This window comes from Tiliqua scincoides, chromosome 12, assembly GCF_035046505.1.
Source record: "Tiliqua scincoides isolate rTilSci1 chromosome 12, rTilSci1.hap2, whole genome shotgun sequence".
In the NCBI taxonomy this organism is placed as follows: Eukaryota; Metazoa; Chordata; class Lepidosauria; order Squamata; family Scincidae; genus Tiliqua; species Tiliqua scincoides.
In genome coordinates, this window is record NC_089832.1 from 11,821,873 (window position 1) to 11,845,832 (window position 23,960).

The window sequence follows — 23,960 nt, forward strand, 5'->3', positions numbered from 1 at the left end:
GCTTAAGAATCTAGTAAATTACTTGTCTAGGCAAAGAAATGAGGCTTATGACCTTTCCTGTATTCCAGACGCTCATAAGAAAGAATGGCTCCCTAAACAATCATCTGTTTAAAAGCTAGTTATGAATTATTTGTGGATATGACATGATAAAGACAAAATTACAGTGTGACAAGAATTCTTAACTTGTCTTTTATCATCATCAGGGTGTGTTCTGGCGTACATGGCCATTCAAGCAGTGCTGCATACTGTGTGTGTGTGTGTGTGTGAGTGAGAGAGAGAGAGAGAGAGATTAAAAACATGCTACTTGATAAGCATGGTCGTGTTCCTGATTGCCACTGCAAATCCCTCCTCACTTTCTGGCTAACACAGTTAATATTTGTTGATTGCTCTTAATCTGCATGGATGTTGTTTGTGGATAATGGTGTGTTTGGACACAGAATCCTTCCTTTCACTTCTCCCAGACTGACTGGTAGAAGATTTTGTTGCAAGCCCAGACTCTGTGAGAAATTTGTCTATTTCCATTCACATGCTTTACAGTGCTATAAACCCCTCTTCTCCCCATTCACCTTATTCTCATTTTGAACTGAAAAGTCCTACATTGAAACCTTTCTTCAAATATATATTTTTTGTCTCATAGACCATTTTAGTTGTTCTGATATGCTTTCAGAGATGGGACAGCCTGAACTGCACAAAAATGTAAATATCAGGAATGAGTAAACTTTAGGGTGGCATTAAAGTGCCTGCAGTTTGTCAACATTTTTCCTAGGTTTAGAATTCCTATTACAGGTGTGTGTCACTTAATGATGGGGCTACATTCTCCAATTCCCATTTTTATGTGATTTGGTTGTTAAGTGAACATTCAGCCCAATCTAATGCCTTTGTCACTAGATGCTAGCTGGCTGTGCAGGAAACTGGAGTTAGATTGCCTCTTCCTCTTTGTTGTGCTTTGACCACCGTCGTATATGTGGTTTGTCGTTAAGCGGAAGGACGTGTTGAGTGATGCATGCCTGAACTCATTTGCCTTTCTGACATGGTGGATCAATGAATTAACCCTGTCAATGAGCTTTCTGTGATGAACTCCAGCCAATTTGTATCATTAGGGTTTTTTTTTCTTCAAAATAATTGAAGTGGGGGGTAGGCCCAACAAGCCAAATATTCTTCACTTCACTGATACAGTGTTTGTTTTCATTTGCTTGATAGGACAATTAAGTTAGACCTTCAAAAATTGACATTTGCCATGTACTGATGGTATAATTTTTTCAGGGGTTGTTCCATCCAGGGGTTGATAGTCAGTTTTGAATGCTTTGTCTTTTCTCTCTCTCAGTCTCAGTCTCTCATTTTTAACCACTGTGTTGTGGCACACTGGTATACCACAAATGGTCCACAGGTGTACCACAGGAATTTGGAGGAGGGTCATTTATTAGTAGGGCCATTGGGGGATGTGAACCCCCTACTGTCATGGTGGTGTCATGGGTGTCCATTGTCTAAGAATTGATAACATTTTTAATGCCTTATCAGTGAGATGAAAAAGTTTGAAAGTGTCTTCCTGCCTGCCTGTCTACCTGAACTCATTCAAGAAACATCAGGTACACTTTGAGCCCTGTTGGTCATACCAAATTACCTTTTCAATAGCACAGGCTTAAATGACACAGGTAGTTCCTCATCACAGTTGTTACTGTGGAAAGCATTGTCAGTTGTACAATTTCTTCCTTCCTGTGTCGACAGGAGCACTATTCAGACTCTGTCCTTTGCCTTCGTCCTTTGTTAGTCCTCACAGTGCAAGAGCCAAAGTGCAGTTCGGTTTTTAGTCACCCAGGATGCGGAGGTTGTTCACTTTGATGGTCATCTTTCTCATTTGAAATAAGTTATCAAGTCTCAGGGGAAGGGGGAAAAGCAGAGAGAAGGATTTTTTTTTTCTCTTTCCTCTGTTTGCCGTGGATTTCCTGAAGGCAACTAACACATGTTCCGAGGACAATTTCTGTTTACCAGCAAACACGCCTGAGCTCTTGTTCGCTTTAATAGGCCTCTTAGTTACTATGTGTTGGACAGCTAGCCAAGAAAACACAGTGTATAAAGTATTTATTGAGAGAGAGAGAGAGAAGTTTCTCAAGTAGTGAGTCAAACAGAATGCCAACCTCTTGGGTTGGGGAGCCTGAACATGAGACCAACTGGTGCAAGACTCCTCATCCAGAAAGGGGTCACGGAGTATAAATTGGTTGGAACTTGGAGTGATGGCCCTGCTATCATTCCAGAACGAGATGCTGTGTTGTAGAAAACATGAAGGTGTACATTAACTGCCAAGGGAAGACAGAGAGTCTCTGCAAAGAGAAGCAAGCTATCTAATCATCTTGTGCCAGTGCAGGCAAAACCTAGCAAGCGTCATCAACAAGGTGGCCAGTTGGCTTAGCTGGAAGTGGATATCAAAGTCAGAATGAAAACTGCATCTGGAAGTCTTTCAGGACTTGAAATAGAATAGGGGGATATTAGAAATCCAACTTTGTGTCCATTGTAGATTGTCAGGAAATGGAATTCACAGAGTGCAGTTACTGTGTAAGAGATAATAATAATAATAATAATAATAATAATAATAATAATAATAATAATAAACAACTTTATTTATATCCTGCCCTTCTCCCCGAAAGGGACCCAGGGCGGCTTACAACATGTTAAAAACAAATTAAAAACATAATTTAACAGCAAATAAAAACATATTAAAACACATTAACAAATACCATAAAAACAGTAGTCAGATAAAAAGTCAGATAAAAAGAGCAAAACGCAGCAAATCATAGAGGAGTCAGGCCTGTAAAGATACTCATTTAGAACAATAACCGTGTTTTGAAAAAAGAAAATATTCAAGAAGTGCTGGCAAGATGTTTTGGCAAGGCACAATATCCACATTTATTAAAAGCAATTTCTGGTCATATTTCAAACAGCGCCGAATATAATAAAGATACCAACACACAAGTACATCCCTTTCAATTTTGCATTGTAGTTTGGGGTGTGTGCATGCAAGTCTTGTTTCTAATTCTGTCTTTATTGCCTTCATGTTGGTGTTCATGGGAAATCTTCTGTATGGTTGAAAACCTTGACAAGTGCAATGACATCCCAGATATTAAGGAGAAAATCATTATTATGCAGGGAATGAGATCAAGAAGGTGGTTTTTCATTTAAGCAAGTAGAGGAAAGAAAATGTAGGTTGCATCAATGCCTCCCCTCCCCCTTTTGATAAGGTTCAGTCAAATATAGGGAATTGCATACAATTGTTGAAGTTGATGATCATGGTTATTGTCTTTACATCTGACTCATTAGGTTAGAAACTTCTAAGGGTAACTTACAAAACAGAATAAAAGCCAAAAACATACATTTATCAAAATAAAATAGTTTAAATAGCATGACACAATCTAAATGCTAGTGAACCCAAACATCTGGGAAATTGTTTTATACTGCTGGTTTTATTGCTGCTGGTCTTGTTGTTTTATTATCTATTTTATTGTTTGTTATATTTTTTATAATTTTATGTATTGTATGTATTTTAAGTGTTAGCTGCCTTGGGTGCCCTTTGGGGCGAAAGGCGGATTACAAATTGAATGAATGAATAAATGAACAAACAAGCATCTTAACCTGACTCTGAAAAGAGGACAAGCTTGGTGCCAGGTGAACCTGCTTATGACAAGCATTTCCCAAATTGTGCAGCAATACTTTTTTGTGACTCCCCACCTGTGGCACTTTGGATGGAGTAAGAACTTGGAGCAGGGCTTCTGAGGTCAACCTCATCACATGGACAGGTTAATAATGTAGAATAAGATATCCATCAAGATATACTGGCTCTAAAGCAGCAATTCTCAAACTGTGGACCTGGGACCCACCAGTGGGTTATGACCCACATTTTTTGGGGTCATGAAACTGACAGGGCAGACTAGGCTATGTGCATCAAGGGTTAAACAAACTGCTACTTGTGGGAGTAATCACTGCTGCCCAATTACCATTATAGTCATGCTCCTTGGCATTTATAAATCAGGCAGCAGCCTTGGGTCTCTACAAAGCTTGGGAACCACTGCTGTAGATCATTAATGCCCAGGATCTTTAATTTGGATCCAGACTGGAACTGTAGTGGGGGATTTCAATGGCAGCCCATCACAAATCACACCAGCAGAGAGATAAATGCTGTTTGCACATGAATCATGGACCATAGGAAGCAACCTTCTACTGAACTGCCACATTAGTCTGAGGGCCCAATCCTATGGCCTGTAGCCCTGGTGCTAAGCTTCAGTGCTGATGCTAGGTGTCGTAAACATGCCGTAAAGCACATTTTTACAGGAGTAGGGGGCGCTGGGCCAGTGCCAGTTGGTGCTGGCCCAAGCACTGAAAGGACACTTGCTGGCAATCAGTGGGACTGCCTACTGGTGGTGTGCTTGTTTGAGGTGGGGGGGGTGTTCTGGGGTAGGGGGAGGACAGAATGGGGAGAGGGACGGGGTGGGAGAGGGTGAGCGTGGTAGAGTCCTCTGTTGAATCCTGCATCTATTGTATAGTGTACGAACAGAAGAGCGGATGCATAAATAATCATACACACACATGCATGTTAGAACACTTTCCTTGACGTGTCCTCAGAAAGAAATAAACAGGGAAGGAAAGTCAAACAATTAAAAAAACAACAGAGAAACTGTAAAGATAATCAGAAGTAATTAAGGGCCCAATCCTTTCCAACTTTCCAGTGCTGGTGCAGCTGCAATGCAGCCTTGAGGAAAGTAAACAAACTTTCCCTTATCTGGAGGAGGCCTCCATGATTGCCCACCCACTGCAGAATGCAGTGCATGCCCCATTGGCACAGCTGCACCAGCACTGGGAAATTAAGATAGGTTTTGACCCTAAAGCAGCACCATATAATATGGCATATACTGTGATACTAAAAAAAAGTATATCAGCTTTACAGGTCTTCTTGCTTATATGTATTTTAGGTATCTGCTGTTTGTACTACCCCATTTTTTGTTAAGCATGTGGTGGAAAGAAGCCTGTATCTATTGATACAGGCTTGTACAGATTTGATATTGCTGCAGCAGCAGCAGTGGGGAAGAAAAGAGATATAGCTTCTACAACCTCTTTTAAAATCATTTACATAACCAACTGTATGCATTGTTAAGATAGAATCTCTTTGAACCTTAGTTTCTGTTTAATCTACAAATTACATTTAAAGGAATGAAATATTAGCGTTTCTATCAATAAATTTGAATAGAAATTGATTAATTTGAGCTAATGGCAGAATAAAATGGTGACATTCCCACATTAAACATGATGATTTGCTATATTATATATTCTCACTTATTTCATGTAGAGTGGAACTTTTTATGAGCAGTATTTCAGGGGGAGAAAAAAAATGAGAGTATATTTTAATGAAATTATCTTCACTGCTTTCACGGATATTATTCCTGACATCATGTTCCTTCTGCAAACCCAAATTTGGTTTCTCACTGCTTGCATTTTTCCTCAGTTTCAGCTCAAAGTCTCAAGAGCAACCTTGATTCCATGGAACATCAGATCCAGCGCTTGGAAAGCGATATCAAGAAGTTCCCCAAAACAGATGATCCACGTGATACTTTCGTTGAGAAGATGATTATATCCTTTGTGGACTGATAATTCTCCTGATGTGTCTGCCAGTTAAATACATAAATTGCATTATATTTCCAAATCCTTACGCAACTTTAATACTGTGCATTCTTTACATCAGTGGTTTTCAAATTGGAGACCACTGCACACCAGGAATGCCTTCCTAGTGTGACTGGCGCTTACTGTTCCGGTGCACCATGGCTGTTCGTGTCCCCAGATTGGAATGACATGACACTCTGGGCAGTTGCGTATATGGTACAGTGCCCCAGCTGCATTCCACCGGAGTTTCCAGGCAGACACAACTGCCCAAAGCATTGCATTGTTCCCATCTGGGGACATGAAGAGCTGTGGAGCACCAGAATTATAGGCTCTGCTCATGGAGCGGAGGGCTTCTCCCAAAACCCGGATCTGGCCCACAGGCAGAGGTTTGGAGGAAGCTGCTTTACATCAAAATTTTTCTTATGTTAGAGCAGTGAGCCATAGTAAAAGATAGTTTCTTATTTCATGTTTGCACTAAGGGAGTGTATACACCAATATAATCTAATTTCCATGTCTGGAAACGTATTTATTTTATTTTTAAAGACTGTGTATTCTAACTTTCTCTCAACAAGGGCAATCGAGGCAGCTTACAAGTATAAAACACAGCAATAATAAAACATTAAAAACAACTAAAACAACACATAACCCAATAGATATAGGATAACCATATTGATTCTAAGCCTAACCTATCATGATCTTAAAATGGTTATCCCCCTGAAGTATTTTTTTTATAATATTGGCTACTTTGTCGGGGGATAGAGTACTAATCTGAAAATGTGAAATTTTGGAGCGTGTGTGTTTCCTCCATAGCATTGTCTGTCTTCATAGGTATTAATCGAAAATAAATGCCTGGCCTGTGAACTTGGCAATCATTAAATTTTATCAAGAATTCTCCTAAAATAGAAGATTCACCTGAAACTTAGGGAAGAACTCTCTTCCCGTTATGTGAGGATATTCCCACACTGTTGAACCAAGAATGAGCAACTGTAAGTGAGACTACATGGTTGAATACATACCTAGAACCTTAAGCAGAGCCTATATGACACTCAGGAACCTTTTAATTTGAGATACTGGGATAAAACTGTGAATCTTCTGCATGCAAATAGGTTCTCTTCTCCTGAGCTAAGGGCTTTCTGTCTAACTTCAGCACTGCCTGTTGAGGCAGACTTAGGTTCCAACAATACTGCTTCTCTGAAGTGTTGATTCTGGAAACTCTTTTAAATACAACTATTTTATTATCAAACTGCACTTTATCTGCATATCTCTGTTGTTTATACCTGTGTGTTTTCTCCGCCCCCTATTATACCAAGATCCCTTCTGCTATGAACTCCTTCCTTCCTCTGCATCTATGCTTAGTGTTATTGTAAATCATTCCCACTTTTGCTGCCTAAGAAAATTAACCCTTTAAAGTTTCAACACAGTTATCAATAGCATCTACTTGGTAGGGAAGGAGTACTTTTCCATGTCTGTTTTTCATATCATTTGAAAGAGTGGGGAAGGAGGAGTGTGGGAAAATGCTTTTTGTAACATAGTCTAATGAACAGTTCAGATTCTGTATTGAACAATTTAGTCTATTCGGATTCTGTCATCTGAATCCTAGTCTGTTGAACTACAGTCATCACAGGTTGCATTTCAGTGTATTAATTTTCCACCTGCATTATCCATCCACCACCCCCAAATCTCTTCCAATGAACAACAGTTACAGGTAAGCAACCAATGCTAAATATAATTTCAAGAATTATTAAGTTTCTGGAGGGAGGGAGGATTTTTTCCCCTCCTCCAATTTTGCTTGAGAAATGACTATGACATGGTTCAGATATTAACGGCAAACTATGACTTAGCACAGCATGGACAAGGCCTTGGCTCATGCTCCTTCCTTCCATTCTGATTTTTTCTGTTCATGCTCCTACCAGGGCATTCTGATTCCCTCTTGTGGCTCATCTTTCAGAGCAAATGGTAGTTTGCTATTAAATTCAAGCCGGTCAGTCTCTTTTCCCCAAACCATAGATTGCCTGGTTTGAATGCAGCAGTGATTTATAATGTGCCATTAAAGATGCAGTGTAGGAAAGTACAATAGAAGGCAATGATTTGAGGGAGAAGTGTGCGAGCCCAGGATTTTGTGCATGTTACTCTGAGTCCATGTTGATGACCTTGTGTTTAATTGGAGTCCCCCTTCTCGTTATCCGAACAGATGTTTCTCTTCATAAGAGAGAATTCTGTTGATAATCAGTTTGATTGAAATTTTTCATAAATGTGTGGTTCCTTGTCATTATGCTCTATGTTCTGACAGTTGCTATTGTTTAAAGAAGTCTTCTAATGTGGTTGGTCAGAGTTGGCTATAGTCGCTCTTTTTTTTCCAAAAATGTTACGCTCTTGCTTTGTCTGCGTGTTTTACTGATCAAAGTTAACCTTATTTCAGTGATGCTCTTAAGGATTTTTTTCCCAGCTCTGTAGAGCATCACTGGTCAGGAGCCACCAGCTTAAGACATCTGCATCACCTATCCATTTTGAAACTGTGTTACAAAGAAATAAGGTAATTAGAAATGAGGAAGGTCATTAGGAAAGTAATTGAGAATAATACCAGTGATATTTTACTGCCTCTGTTCAAATCTGTGGTGTCTGCATTTGGAATACTGCATGTAGTTCTGGTCACCGTACCTCAAGAAGGATATTAGAGAACGAGAAAGTGTGAATGAGGGCCATCTGTATGGTCAGAAGACTGGAACACTTTCCTTATTAGGAAACTCCAAAGTGTTGGGAGGCAGCTTAGAAGAATGGTGATTAAAGTGGTTTATGATAGAGATTTATAAAAATATGCATGGTGTGGAGAGAGATAAGTTTTTTTTCTCCATCTCACAGTACTAGAACCAGGGTTCATTGAATGAAACGTTGGCAAGAGACTTGCAGCAGACCACAGGAAGTGGTATTTCATATAGCACGTGTCTTTGGAATTGACTGCCACAAGATGCAGCACAAGATAGCAATTAACTTTAATGACTTCGACAGAGAATTCATGGAGGACAGGTCTATCAATGGCTACTAGTCATAATGACTGTGAACTGCCTTAATGCTCAGCAACAGTATGACTCTGAATACCCATTGCAGGAAAGCAGTGGCCCTCCTCTCCTGATTTGGGCCCAGAAGCAGTTGGTGGGTCATAGTAGGAAACAGGATGTTGGATTAGATGGGCCCTTGACCTGATCTAGCAGGACTTATTTTGTCATTGCAACAGTTCCTGTGAAATTTATGATTTGATCGACATGCAGCGACAAAATGGAAACCCTGCTAATAAAAGAACATTGGATTTCTCTACACCTCTGGCCTGAAACACAGGTTTCAGCTACAGGTCACAGTAATTAAAATAGCAAACTCTGTTTTGTAGTTGCCTGCAGGCCTTTATAATACAATAAGCCTGGAACAAATTTGACATCTTAGATAGGTCTGTCACGAATATTCTGTTTCTACTTAAGAGTGCAGACATCAAACATGGCTCATTAAATTTGTTTGGTGTTGGGGTGCTTGGAAATTGTATTTGAGTAAAATCAAATAGCAGCAGAAATTCAAACCTGCTGTTTGTTTACTGTCATTGATAAATGCTATTTAATTCATTGCATTTATTTACATTTTTTAAAAATATATGTATGCTGAAAAAATACAATAAGTTTGCTTGTTTTAAATGTTTGATGGCATATATCTGCTAATACAATTCCTAATTATTTGGCTTCTGGTGGCACATCCTGCCGTTATTTTTTCAGAGAGGAAGAACCAGACATGCTGAGTTACCACTTGAGTGTATCCAAAGCAATAAAGGAGACAAGAGAGCCTGTAATATTAATCATTTTTGGCAGAGGGAGCTCTGGGAGCTCTGGGATGTACTGCCATGCATATAGTAATTAAAGGCTTTGCTTCCCGTCGCACCAAAAAATGGAGCATACCTTCTAGCTACTGTAGATGACTCTTCCTATAGAAAGTACCAAAGAAATATTGCAAGGAAGAGTATCAAAGTATTAGGTCAGTTTCTTAATAAAATAAAATAAAAGCCATCCTGTTCTCTATAGTACAAAGAGGTGACCCATTTTTTTTGTTTTTAAAAGGACGACAAACAAGAGGGGGTGGAGAAACATTTGGAAGAAATAAACTAGGTCATGAATATGGATCAGGCTCAGGTCTTCATAGATATAGCACAGATCTAAGGGTGGCACTGCTATTTTTACTTTGTCCAAACTTTCCATAGGAGTGAGTATTGGAAGGGGGGGGCTAGGAATGTGTATTGCAGGGCATCCTACTTGAGAACTTCAACTTCTCCCTGTCATGTTAGTCTTAATGTGTAAGAATCTGCTGCTTTGTGGTAGAGCATTCCCTGATGTCAGCCATGGTGTTCAGTCAAGTGCTACAACCCACATATAGATTTACCACTTCACTAAGACCTTAGAGCCCAATACTGAGCTGTTACTACTGTTCTTCCACTGGCGCTGAGTGTTGTAAACATGCTGTAAGGCATGTCTGCAGATCTCAGCGCCGGTGCTAGCTCAGTGCTGGCAACAGTGAGCTAGCGCTGGTGGACTGGTGCTGCTCCGTTGTTGCCTGAATTGCCAGGCGATGGAGAGGTAGGTGGGTTGTTGGGAGAGGGGAGGGAGAGGGTGGGAGGAGCTGTAGCGGTGGAAGGGAGTGGGGTGGGAGGGAGGCAGGACTATAGGAGCTCTGCTCCTCTGTATCCAGAGCCTCTATGTTGGACGCGGAGGCTGTTGATTCTACATCAGTCCAAGGGTTGCTGCAGAATTGAGTAACCCCATTGTGGGGCTGCTTGCCTTACCTGGGGGAAGGGGAAGAAATTCCTATTCCCCCAAAGAGCCACTGGCGGCTGCCCTGTTGCATGCAGGGATACCGCGGCAGCCGTTTCGGCGCTGCAGCAGCCCCAGCAAGATAGGCAGCTCAGGATTGGGTTGTCTGAAACCTCTGTGTGTAACTGGGTTATCTAGAATCTGTTTCCAGCACGGGGCCACTCAGAAATATAACAAGTAGCTATAGCTATTTTAGAAGATTCTCTCTTGAGGCTAGGGAACAGTAGTCATGTTTCACTTCATTGAGTCTTTGTTGACGTATGGGGTCACCCCCAGCGTTCTTATTTAACTTCGTAACTGTTCCCGGGACATACTGTGCCAGGTATGCTCCTATTCTGTGAATGGAAGCTCAATTATGGTTCACCACTAGGATCTTGGCAATTCCTCCCTTCTTTTCTGCTTCAGCAAACTCTTCCTTTAATAAGGCTTCAGCTAAAATCAGCCTGGAAGCGCTCAGTACTGAGAAGCCTAGCTCTGATAATTTAGAAAGAGAAAAGCAATTTCAGAGCCTTCTGAACTTGGCTTTGACTCCTTATATTGTTTTCTCTCTTTCTGCAGGTAATTAAGGCATTTTAAAATGAAAGTCTTCAGCATTCTATATCAGCAAGTCACAGACAGTTGGTTATTCTTCATTATTGTCACCAAAGTGTGACTATTTGTCCGTGTGGGATAGGGAACTATATTAAACTGTGAGGACTTGTTGCTCTGCATTTTTGTCAACAGAATATGTTATAATGGAACTGGGAACCATTGGTCCTTACAGAACCTAATAAGTGATCTATATATAAATTAAGGCTGCAATCCTAACCTCACTTTCCTGGGAGTAAGTCCAATTGAACACAATGAACTTCTGAGTAGACCTGGTTTGTGCCCTAAATTAAGAGCTAGTACAGCAGAAACTGTGATCTACCAATGAAATCATTATCTAGCTCTGTTTTAGCCATTATGGTATTGGCTGAAGTGAGCAGCTATTCTGTACAACTTATTTGTTGCATGATTTCAACATCATTTTGTAATTAGCCATAATAAGGCATGACACATGAGAGCAGGAAATTAGTACTGAAAGCCAATACTCTTAAACAAAATTGTGGCATTTAGTTTTATTGTGCCTATTATTGGTCTTTTAATTGATGGAATTAATGCACTTTACGATAATGTTAAAACTTATGTCAATACTTGATGTGGAAGCAAAAACAATTGAAACCTAATTGAAAGCCAAAATACTTATATATGAATCTAGAGCTAACTCAAAACCAGGAGTTTAAGCTTAAAATGAACGAAAGCAGGTTAACCTGAAAGGAAAGAAACCTAAACTTCTAGTATAAACACAGTTTATACTGTGCTTTTAATTTTAATTTCTAGTGTAGTACGTACAGTTTATACTGTCTTTTTAATTTTATCTTGATTTAGTCTGATGCAAAAAAGAATTCTGCTTTAGATGTCTAAAACCACTGACATTTTATTTATATATTCACATTAGCTGCTATGCAGTGTTGTGTGTCAGAGACAACTATAGAATTAACTGGGACGTATGCCAGAATGCATTTCATAACTGTTTAATAACAAGATGTCCTGTGCTCACCACAATAAAGAGCACCGTAACATTACTGCATTTGGTTGTCAATTTATGGTAGATAGTGCTGGGAAGGAGGTAGCGGTTGTGGTGCATGTCGGCACCAACGACGTGGGCAAGTGTAACCGGGAGGTCCTGGAGGCCAAATTTAGGCTATTCGGTAGGAAGCTGAAAGCCAGGACCTCAAAGGTAGCATTTTCGGAAGTGCAACCTATTCCACGCGCAGCGCCAGCTAGGCAGGTGGAGATCAGGGGTTCCAATGCATGGATGAGATGGTGGTGTAGGGAGGAGGGGTTTCAATTCGTTAGGCACTGGGGAACATTTTGGGACAAGCGGGGCCTGTACAAGAGGGACGGGCTTCACTTGAACCAGAATGGAACCAGACTGCTGGCGCATAACATTAAAAAGGTGGCAGAGCAGCTTTTCCTGGGGGATCCCTGGGGGAAAGTCGACAGGAGCCGAGGGGCATCCGGTTCGGGACTCCTCATCCCTATGGGACGAGGACGGGGAGGTTAGAGAACAACAAGGTAAAGGCAGAGTAGGAGAAGTAATTGGGAATGGTAGCATGATGGGATGTGATAGACAGTTTGGCACAGTGAGAGGATGCGGGGACAAAGGAGCGAATAAGCAGCCCATCCTGGGGCATTCCATGTACAAATGCTTTTATGCAAATACCTGAAGTCTCCGAGCAAAGATGGGAGAACTGGAATGTCTGGTGACTAGGGAAAACATTGTGGGCATAACGGAAACCTGGTGGAATGCAGAAAATCAGTGGGATACCGCAATCCCAGGCTATAAACTCTACAGGAGGGACAGGGAGGGGCGTGTTGGAGGTTGGGTGGTCATTTACGTTAAAGAAGGGATAGAATCCAGCAGAGATTGAAGGTGGGTCCGACTCCACCATAGAATCTCTGTGGGTTAAATTACCAGGCCTGAGGAGCGATGTAATACTGGGGATGTACTATTGTCCTCCAGACCAGAAACCAGAAGGGGACCTTGAAATGAGGAAACAGATCAGGGAGGTGTCAAGGAGGGACAGGGTTGTAATCTTGGTGGACTTGTATTATCCTCATATAGACTGGCTCAATTTGTGTTCTGGTCATGAAAAGGAGACCAGATTCCTTGACATGCTAAATGACTGTGCCTTAGAGCAGCTAGTCATGGAGCCCACCAGAGGACAGGTGACTCTGGATTTCATATTGTGCGATACTCAGGACCTGGTTAGAGATGTAAATGTTACTGAGCTTTTGGGGAACAGTGATCATGCTGTGATCCGTTTCAACATGCACGTCGGGGGAAGAATACCGGGCAAGTCTCTCACAAAAACCCTGAACTTCCGACGAGCAGACTTCTCTCAAGGAGGCTGGTTAGAAGGAGGTTGAAAGGGAAGGTAAAAAGAGTCCAATCTCTCCAGAGTGCATGGAGGCTGCTTAAAACAACAGTTATAGAGGCCCAGTGGAAGTGAATACCACAAAGGAAGAAGGGTTCGACTAAGTCCAGGAGGGTGCCTGCATGGCTAACCAACCAAGTTAGAGAGGCCATAAAGGAAGTCTTTATAAGGAAGTCTTGCCCTAATGAGGAGAATAAAAAGGAACAAAAACTGTGGCAAAAGAAATGTAAGAAGGTGATAAGGGAGGCCAAGAGAGACTTTGAGGAACACATGGCCAGCAACATTAAGGGGAATAATAAAAGCTTCTTCAAATATGTTAGAAGCAGGAAACCCGCCAGAGAAGCGGTTGGCCCTCTGGATGGTGAGGGAGGGAAAGGGGAGATAAAAGGAGACTTAGAGATGGCAGAGAAATTAAATGAGTTCTTTGCATCTGTCTTCACGGCAGAAGACCTTGGGCAAATACCACTGCTCGAACGGCCCTTCCTGACCGAGGAATTAAGTCAGATAGAGGTTAAAAGAGAAGATATTTCCGACCTCATTGATAAATTAAAGATCAATAAGTCACCGGGCCCTGATGGCATCCACCCAAGAGTTATTAAGGAATTAAAGAATGAAGTTGCTGATCTCTTGACTAAACTGTCCCCTCAAAACGGCCTCACCGGAAGGTTAGCAGTGAAGGAGCTGTTCTCAACTCAAAGGGGAGACAATTCCGCAGAACAGGTGCTACCACCGAGAAGGCCCTAATTCTGGCTGCCATCCCCTAACCCAGCCATTTTCAGTCTTTTTCAGCTCACGGCACACTGACAAGGCACTAAAATTGTCAAGGCACACTACCAATTTTTTACTTACATTAAATTACTACATTAATTAATTTTTTATTAATACAATTAAATCATTACATGACAAAGGGCTCAATCCTAACCAGGTCTACTCAGAAGTAAGTCCTATTTTGTTCAGTCGGGCTTACTCTCAGGAAAGTGTGGTTAGGATTGGAGCCAAAGACTCACAAGAAGTTTGGAGAGTATGAAGTTTGGAGTATATGTGATTCTGGAAAGGAGGAAAAATGTTATTAAAGTGTAATGCCAGAAAGTGCTGGCAAAGAGAGGTCAGACTGAGCATATAGTGGGGTGAGAGGCAGTGAAGACACATGATTAAAAGAAGTGCAGGACTCAGCTGGAGTGGGGGGGGAGAATGTGAGGAAAGTGATTCTGGACCTTTGAAAGGTGCTGAGGAGTGAAGGGAGGTACAGTAAGAGAGATGCTAACTATGATTATGAGATGGGGGGGTGGGCCTGTGGGAGGGAGTGGGGTGGAGAGAAGTGCCAATTGCCTGCTCCTGTATTTAAGAAAAAAGAGTGCAACCAAAAGCCCGATTCTAGGCATGTCTACTCAGAAGTAAGCCCCACTATAGTCAATGGGGCTTACTCCCAGGTAAGGGAGGATTGTGGCCCAATGCCCTTCCCCTAAAAGGCAAAAGACAAGGCAGGGAGGGTCATTTTGGGGAGCTGCAGGCAACTATGGCAGCAGGACCCTTTTAGACAGCCAGTTCTTGAGCTGGTGGCCTCAGCAGACTTGCTCGCTTCCTGCCTGCTTGCCTGCTCCTGCCTCCCTCATTCGCACTTCGGACCTCTCTGCCTGAACTTAATACCCAATCCTAGGTGTGTCTACTCAGAAGTAAGCCCCATAATAGTCAACAGGGCTTACTCCCAGGTAAGTGTGGATAGGATTGTGGCCCAAAGCCTTTCCTCTGAAAGATGAAAGGCAAGGCAGGGAGGGTCACCTTGGGCAGTTGCAGGCAACTGTGGCAGGAAAAGGGGCTTTCATGGACCCTTCGCCAGGCCAGCCAGTTCTTGGGCTGGTGGTCTCAGCAGACATGCTCCCTTTCGACCTGCTTGCCTGCTCCTGCCTCCCTCCTTCTCACTCACTGTGCGGACCTCCTCCGGGCATCTGTGGCTGCCCAATCAGCTCCCGAGGCAGACTTGATACCAAATTCTAGGCGTTTCTACTCAGAAGTAAGCCCCATAATAGTCAACGGGGCTTACTCTCAGGTAAATGTGGATCAGGTTGCAGCCTTCCTCTCGCTCAGCAGCAAGAGATGCAAAGCAGCCGTGGCTACTCTTTTTTCGCTGGCCGTGAGGGTCAAAGCAGCTGCTTCTCCCCAGCGCTCGCGGCTGCTGCCTGCCACCTCTGGCCCTGCTGCACACCTGAGGCTGCCTTGCGACACACCAGTGTGCTACGGCACGGTGGTTGAAAACTGCTGCTCTAACCTCTCTTAATGCCATCTTAGCCAACAGGGCCCTTTCAGATGACCATAGACAATGGACTAGACAGTATGGTTCTTGAGCCTTGGGACCATCTTGAATGCCTAGCAACATTAGTGCTTCGCCCCCCACCCCACACCCCAAAAATCAGATCAGCAAACAGGCCACAACAATGCAAGTATTTTTGTTTGTTTGTTTCTCAAGCAGCAGTCTTTTGTGCCACATTTCACATCATTTTGGCAGCTCAGGGAAGTTTAAACAACAATTTTTCATTAGGTATGGGGAACTGGGGTTGAAGAAAGTCAAAATCCCACTCAAGACTTGGCGTGTATCTCAAATAGCTGGCTGAATCCCAGGCTGCATTTTTACGAACCTAGGCGTCTGAAGCAGATACTTCCATACCCAGAAAGACAACAGCAGAATAAGTATAAATCAAATGCACCTTGAAATAATATTATTATTAACAGTATTAATATACCACTTCTCAAGAAAAGTTCACAAAGCTGTTTACCGAAAAAAACAACTAATATGCAGTCAAATGCTCTAACACTGAGCTGTCCTCCCACCTGATATAACCTGATAGTTGTATGAAATTGTAAGACATTGGGCACAATCCTAAGCAGGTCTACTCAGAAGTAAGGCCTATAATGTTCAGTGGGACCTACTCCCAGGAAAGTGAGGTTAGGATTGCAGCCATCATTACCCTACAAGCAATACTTCTTGCTAGGTTGTTGTGATTTGGATGTATGCTGATAAAGGTGATTCTGATAATATGCATTTCTCTTGCAGATCAATTTTGAATCTTGACATAGCCAAGTCACAACTTGACCACAACTCTGTGGTGTTTAACTCTCTAAAACAGGCTCCCCGACATGACCGGAGCTTACCATTCCACCGGGGAGCCTCTTCTCTTTGTGCCTGATCTCCCACAAACCTTGCTCCGGCCAGCCATGTCTGCCCTGAAATCCAGATGCAAAACCTGCTGGGGCGACATAATTCGGAAGTGGCTGGCCAGCATGAGATCTGGGGGAGATTTAGCCCAAAGAAAAGAGGCTCCTGTGTGAAATAGTAAACTCTCTTCACACAGGTGAGGATTTGGCCTGTAGGCCATAGTTTGGAGAGCCCTAAAATGTTAAGATGTTACCTATACAAAATCCATCAAGCAACTCTCTGTATTTGTAGTGATATTTTAGTGGAGGTGGCCATATTGACTCTCTATGCCTCTTGCTTATTTTTGGAATGGTTGTTGTTTAAAATCTGTTAATATTTGAATGTTGGAAATAATGCAGTGATTGAAAACTCCTCCTGTTTAGACCTGACTGCAAAGAGAAATGTGCTCTGCTGGAAGGACATCTCTACACTTCAAATGAATTATTTCTCCATAATGAGCTTTGAGGAAATCCCAGGTGTTGATGGCTGATGGGGTGTTAATGTCATTAGCATTCTGTCAGAACTCCTTGTCAGCATGGTAATTCTGCCCCTGCTGTTTGGATGCAGTGAACCCTCCTCATAGAGTAATACCTTCACTTCTAGCTAATCAGGATAAGGAGGTCTCACTGTAAGTAGATCCTCTTCTCTCTTAGTTTAGGGAACAGTAGAATTTTTCAGGGGGGAAAAAGAAAACAAAGGAAGAGGTTTAATTCCATTGGGATAGAGCCAGTTACATAATTTGCGAGGCCAGCATTTCTCAAACTGTGGGTCAAGACCCACTATTTAAGCCAATTTAAGGTGGGCTTTATAGCATCTAGCTTGGCTACCATTGAAAATACAGAACTTGAAAATGCAGATTACAGAGCTGCTGGGCAGAGTGGGCTCCTGGTTGGAGAGAGGCCTGGTGCTTTACCCTGAATAGGTGGGAAGATGGGATGCTGGAGAGGGGGGAGGGCTGAGTGGTTGGAGAAGGATTCAAGCCTGTGTTCTGGGGAGGGTAACACCTACCCTAAAAATGAATAATAATTTTCCTTTCAACATTTGGTTATCCTGATTCTGATTAGCTGAAAGTTTTCCACTTTTGAATAAATATTTGACTGTATTCTAAGATTTCAAAGGAGGCAGCTCTGTTGTCAGAGGTTGCTTCCTCCAATTTTCTCTCAAGATCCTTTTCTCATGGAACAACCTGTTGAGTAACCACAATGTTCCTTATGCTTGTAGCAGCAGCTACCAGTACTTTGACTTCTGAGCTTCAAAGTTTTAATTCTGAGCTATGCAAAATAACAGTATGAGTGTACTGTGCAATGGGGCCTTTCGCTGATTACAGCTTAAGTTTGAAGCGTAAATTGATTATGTCATTTCTGACCATGACATCACTTTCAGGTTAATGACATCACTTTCAGTGGTCCTGACAGATTATCATTCTAAAAAGTGAGTCCCAGTGCTAAAACATTTGAGAACCACTGCCGTAGACACTTTTTCCATACCAGTTCTTTCTTTTTTAAAATATGCACCCAAATAATTTGAGATAGAGCCAAAGGTTCCCTTACTTTTTCCCATGTAAGTACATTGATTGAAAGAAGTGCGCCTGAAATTATGCACAAATCCCCTGATTTATGGATATTTTACTTATAGGTATGCTAGTGTGCTGTGTTTGCACTGTCACAGTAGTACCTGGGCCAGCAAGGACAATGGCAAGTGATGTGGGGTGGCAATGGAAAAGAAGCACTTGCACACCTACATGCTCACCCCCCCTTCCGCCCATAGGCACATACAGTAGAAGTGGAAGGAAGGCATTTCCCTCTACCACATGGGCCATGAGAGAGAGAGTACTCTCTCTCATGGACCACATGGACAGCTAGAGCAGTGTTGTAGTAACAAGAAAGCAGCAAACTTCTGCATGTGAAGGAATGCCTACTATCCCTGCATCTTCCAGCACTTGTGCTGCACATTTAGAATGTGCAGCACATTTAGAATGTGCAGCACATTTAGAATGTACTTGTGCTGCACATTCTCTCTTCATTGTTTCCTGAGAGGGGAGGGCCATGGCATCCATGTAAACAACCAGCCCTAGCAAGCTCTGTTAGCCTGCTTTTCAAGAAAAGACCACATAACTTTGAGTACTGTACTGTAGGTGCACAGTAAATACATTTTTTCCATGTTTTACAGCATGCTTGCTACTGTTTTTCAGCTACTACAGAAAGCAGTTACAATTTTGTTTATGTAGCATAAAGTAATAATGATGATCTTAAGTATAGTCCCCTGGAACCTTACCTGTGCTTACGTAGGGAATGTAATGTGCACTGAAAAGCAGACACACACACGTACTTACACAACTTGTTTACCTCATAATCCAAGGTGAATGGAGTTATACTGGGAAGAACAACAACAAAACAAGCAAAAAATTGTGACATGACAAATATTAATGTGGCTACACTTGTCTCAACTTATTTATCTAATCTGTATAATTTCAGTTAAAAAATCATGACAAACAGGTGGTCACTAGAAATTGCTTGGAAAGTTATGCTGCTGTTTGACAGCCCAATCTTATTTACACTTTCCTGGGAGTAATCCCCATTGACTCTAATGGGACTGACATCTGAGCAGACCTGCATAAGATTGGACTGTGAATCTCCTAGGCTTTATTATAATTTGGTTGCATAGGGGGGAAAAAATGTGAGAAGAGCTTACATGAAAAGCAGCAGGGAAACAAACGATTGAAAGGAGTTGATGATCAACTGGAAAGGAAAAGCAATTATCTCATGGTAGTAAGACCATAGTTGTAGTTGATCACAGGGATCAACTACATCCTTGTGTAGGGATGTACATTACATTCTTACATTACATCGAAAAACAGGCTAAATGTTGGTTTTCACACTAATATGACTAGGATGTAAAGGAACTTCTCCACTACTTAATACATGCTGGATGACATTTATTGTGTTGTTCAAACAAGAGTGCTGTATTTGACTAGCTACTTGGTTTGGATCATAGGGACTTACAGCCCAATCCTATACTTTTCCCTGCCATAGCATGCAACTGTGCCAAATTGGATTGCTCTGAATGTTGTTGTGGTGGGGGCTGGTTGGGAGGGAGGATTAATTTGCCCTTACTCCTCTGTACAACCTGCAACCAGAAATGGGTGCCCTCAGACTTACACCTGCTCTTTAACTGGCACAAATCCAAGGAGACAAATCTTGGCTCGCTCCAGACGGGATAGCATCTGGAACAAGATGTCTATCCTCCTGCCCTCGTCATACCCCAGGCCCTCTCCCCATTCTGCCCCATGCTAACCCATCAGTTTAATGAAATTGACAAGCCTTCATCTCACCACTACCTGCAGGGTAGTGCTAATTAGATTACTGTCTGATATGGCATGCGAAGAGAGGAATGTTCAGAGAAAGTAAGTGGAGGGGAAAAAATTACTGGACATCTCCAATCCCTTAAACATGTGTAAAACACCTGGATTCTAGTCTATACTTTTTATCTTAAAAAAGAAAATGGGGGGGGGGGTCATCAGCTGGAACATGTGAAATGGTCATTAAAAGGTTTCAGATTACACATGCCAACACACATTTCGCTTGGGGTGCCGATTCCAAAAATGGCATCCATTTTGCCCCATTACGTCTAGTTTTGGAGGCACGGCGTAGCCTCTTTAGTGAATGTTTCAAGCAGCTTCCTCATGAGGAAGCCTGCACCATGGCTTCCTCATGAGGAAGCTGCTTGAACCATTCACTAATGAGGCTATACTATATCTCCAAAACTAGACGTGATGGGGCAAAACGGATGCCATTTTTGGAATCGGCACCCCAAAATCATATCAAACCACCATAAAGTTTGGGAAAAACTTTTCTGACCCTCAGTTTTGTAGGTTTGTGTTATTAGAGAGGATGCTGACTAATCAACATATAAGGAATTATGGGGACCAACAATATGCACCATGATTAAAGCACACCTTATATTGCTGCGGTTTGTTTGGCACAAATATGGGGAAAATTGCTGAATTTATTTCAGTGTAATAACGAAACAAGTAAAGTTGCATCTTAGCAGTAACTTGACAAGGTGAAATTAAAAGTGCTTGTAGGTAGGACACTGTGTAGTAAATAGCTGACAGTGGAGGTTCTTGCAGAGCTTATGGCCCCTTGTTTCTTTGCCTGCATCCCCTAGTGTGACTCTGGAAACAGCATAATTGTGTAGTTAAATTAAGAGACACAAGATTTGTCAGATATGATTAAGTATATCATCCAGCAGGGAATATAATTTCTTCCCATATCTGAGCTCTGCCTTTTTATCAAGTACACTTTTAGTGAGTCATAAGAATTCTCTACATACTTGTCCCACATCTTTATTAAATGACTAAACAACCCTGATGTTTTGGAAGCTCTTTGAAGCTGCTCGGTGGTAGTTGTGGGTGCATATTTTCCTATGGTTCTTTTGTGCTTGCCTGTATAGTATGTGTACGTGCAGCACATACTCTATAGACAGCATGCTCTATCTGCAGGAATGCATTGTCAAATAGAAAATATTTTGGTTGTCTTGAAAGTTGTTACTGCTTTGTTGGAGGCGAACTTTTATTTATTTTAAATATAATATGTATTAGAAATGAATGCAGGTAGAATGCAGGTAGAATGCAGGTAGAAATGAATGTATCATCTTAAGGGGTATTATCTCCTATGGGACAACAAGAGGGAATGCCTCTTCCAAGATTATATGGTCTCAAGACTGTCTGGTGCTTTGTTTTAATTGATAGGTGTAATTGATTATTTAAATGATGATTTGGCTAAAAAAGATGTGATTCATTGTCTTAGCAGCCAAGAAACATTTGCAGAAGTGTTGCTGCTAAAACGGCAGTACTGGGAAAACCCAGCTATCACGAGGTCCATCCTTTCAGCAGCACAACTTCTGATGAACTGAACAGCTGCACTGGGAGGACAAAATGGAAGGAGGCCTTCAAAGGCAAAAGCAGCCACGGTGCTGGGAGAGCCCAAATATCACACAGGCAGCCTTTTCAACAGCGCTCCTTTTGCCAAGGTGTCACTATGCAAAGCACCTCTAGCTGTTGAGCTACAAAGTGACACCTCGGCAGAAGCAGCACTGCTAAAAAGACCGCACAAGTGATAATTGGTCAAACACTTTGAGCATATTACTATGCTCAAAGTGCAGCTTCTTTCTTTTAAATGCACATATATGTTATCTGAGAGACTCCAAGCTGAGTTTCTTGTCTTGACTTCTTTTCTTGCATCTCAACGCAGAAGGCTATGAGTTGAGATCAGTGGTTCCCAAACACTTTAGCACTGGGACCCACTTTTTAAAATGACACTGTATCAGGACCCACTTAGCTTTATGAGAAAAAAGTTCCACTTTACCAGTTGCTCAAAGGCTCTGTTTTTAACCTTCTGGAGCCTTTTATTGAACTCCATGTTCATTGGATCAGGACCATTCTGGTGGCCTTGTGTTCCCCTTTGCCTTGTTTTCAATAGGAGCCAAGATCCATTTGTCTACTCATGAGTAAATGCACACATGTGGGAGACTTCTTTCTTGGGTGTTTTTAGGGGCCTGTGTTCATTGAATTGGGACCATTCTGGTGGTCCCGTTCCTCTTGGCCTGCCCTTCAAAGTGACGGGGCACAATTGCCTATTCATGAGTAAATGTGCATGTTCAGCTCAGTCACAACCAATCAGGTCATGACCCATTGGATCCCACAATTTGGGAAACACTGGTTTAGTAAGTGAAAACTGTGGCACTCTTTTTGGCAATTGAAGGCAGTCATGTAGATTTAAAATAATCAAAATTTTGTCCAATAGTTAGCTAGATGTGGACTTGTACCTATTTATATTATCTGTTGTCACCGCTATGTGGTGTTTAGACTAGAAATGAATAAATTAGACCCAGGTTGGACAATATACAGAAACAGATTTAGAACAGGATGCACCCATAACCCCTCAGTTTATTTAGTTATTGGCATTTATATTCTGTCTTCCTGTTACTAAAATTGGTTTGGTCTTATGTGAAACCATTATCAACCTTCAATTGCATGAACACAGGTGTAGTCTTATACTAACTTTAGGAGGGAACAGCTGCATCGTTTTACAGGTAGACTTTATTTAAAAATGAAATAATAATTTCAAACTACATTGAATGTATGATGTATCCCTTATCACAGGTTTGAGTTGTTCCAGCTCTTAGTTATTTTAGCTGCCTCCTTGTTGCAGCTATTTTTGAAATACACTTAAAATATGGTTATATGTTTAAAAATGGAATTTATACAGTGCTTAAATAAAGTCTAGCTCCCTCTGGCATTTGTCTTGCAGAAGTTCACAAATGTACTGAACACATCTTGAAGTATGACATTCCAATAAAGTTAATCTTGTTGTTTAAGTACGTTCTAAGTGTGTGTTTGAATTGTTATCCACAATTCACAATACAATCTGCTCTTGAAGTTATCTTAAAAACATATCTCATAAGAAATGTTCTCATCCAATGAATAGGCGGGATGTTTTAGAATTTGTAAAGTAAAAGAGAGAGAAGGCTGTAATATAATGGAACATTTATTTTTCTTTGCATGGAAAGGGGAAAAGCAAACAGACACATTCCGTGCTGTGGGTGAACAGTGTACAGATTTATGTCTTAGCCCCCCCCCCTGACACACGTTTTTGATCATATACCCTTTTGCTAGTATTCAGGGCCAGTTTAGGTATTTTGTTTTAGAAACTTTGTCAGGCAAAACAACAATATATTGTTAACCCAAGTTATAAAATGGCCCTTCCACTGTTCAAAAGTCTTTGCCAATCTTGGATTTTTGAAACAGTTGTGAGTACAGGTAAGGATTTAGACAAGGAGAATTCTTTTATTATGGAGTGGATACCAAAACACCCCTCTGTGTAAGCAAAATGCTTAAACAAAATAAAATTAAAATATGTAGTACTTAAATAGCAGATGCAAGTACCGAGCCATAACAATGAAAGTACAAGAGCAGTAAGACTCTTAATAGTGTCAGTATCCTACCTTTTTTGTTTGTTTCCAACAGTAATGTTGTGGTTTTAATAGCTTTACAGTTCTAAAAAAAACCCTTAACGTGCAGTGGTGGTGATAACAGAACTATGAGTTCTGTATCTCGAAATCTTCCTGGAGTGGTTGTTCTGAGCAGAGTTAGGTCTTGAGATGGTGTCAGAGCAGGAGATAGAGCTGAACGTTGCCATTGACCTGGAGCCACAACTAGTGCTTTGTAAGTGTCATCTAGAGAATGTACGTGTACATGTAGAAAATGTACATCTAGGTGTGTACCCTTATCCATGGATACTGGCGAACACCTGTTCCCGCAGT

The 23,960-nt window shown here is 41.6% G+C and overlaps 1 protein-coding gene across 2 annotated transcripts in view; it reads left to right on the forward strand.

Annotated features, from left to right (window-relative positions):
- DIAPH2 (diaphanous related formin 2) overlaps window positions 1-23,960 on the forward strand; it is a 402,614-nt gene that overhangs the window by 211,984 nt on the left and 166,670 nt on the right. For both annotated transcript variants that reach the window (XM_066640285.1, XM_066640286.1), the window contains one exon: window positions 5,489-5,613. In XM_066640285.1, the coding sequence (XP_066496382.1) occupies window positions 5,489-5,613 (125 nt within the window). The remainder of the gene's footprint in view (window positions 1-5,488; window positions 5,614-23,960) is intronic.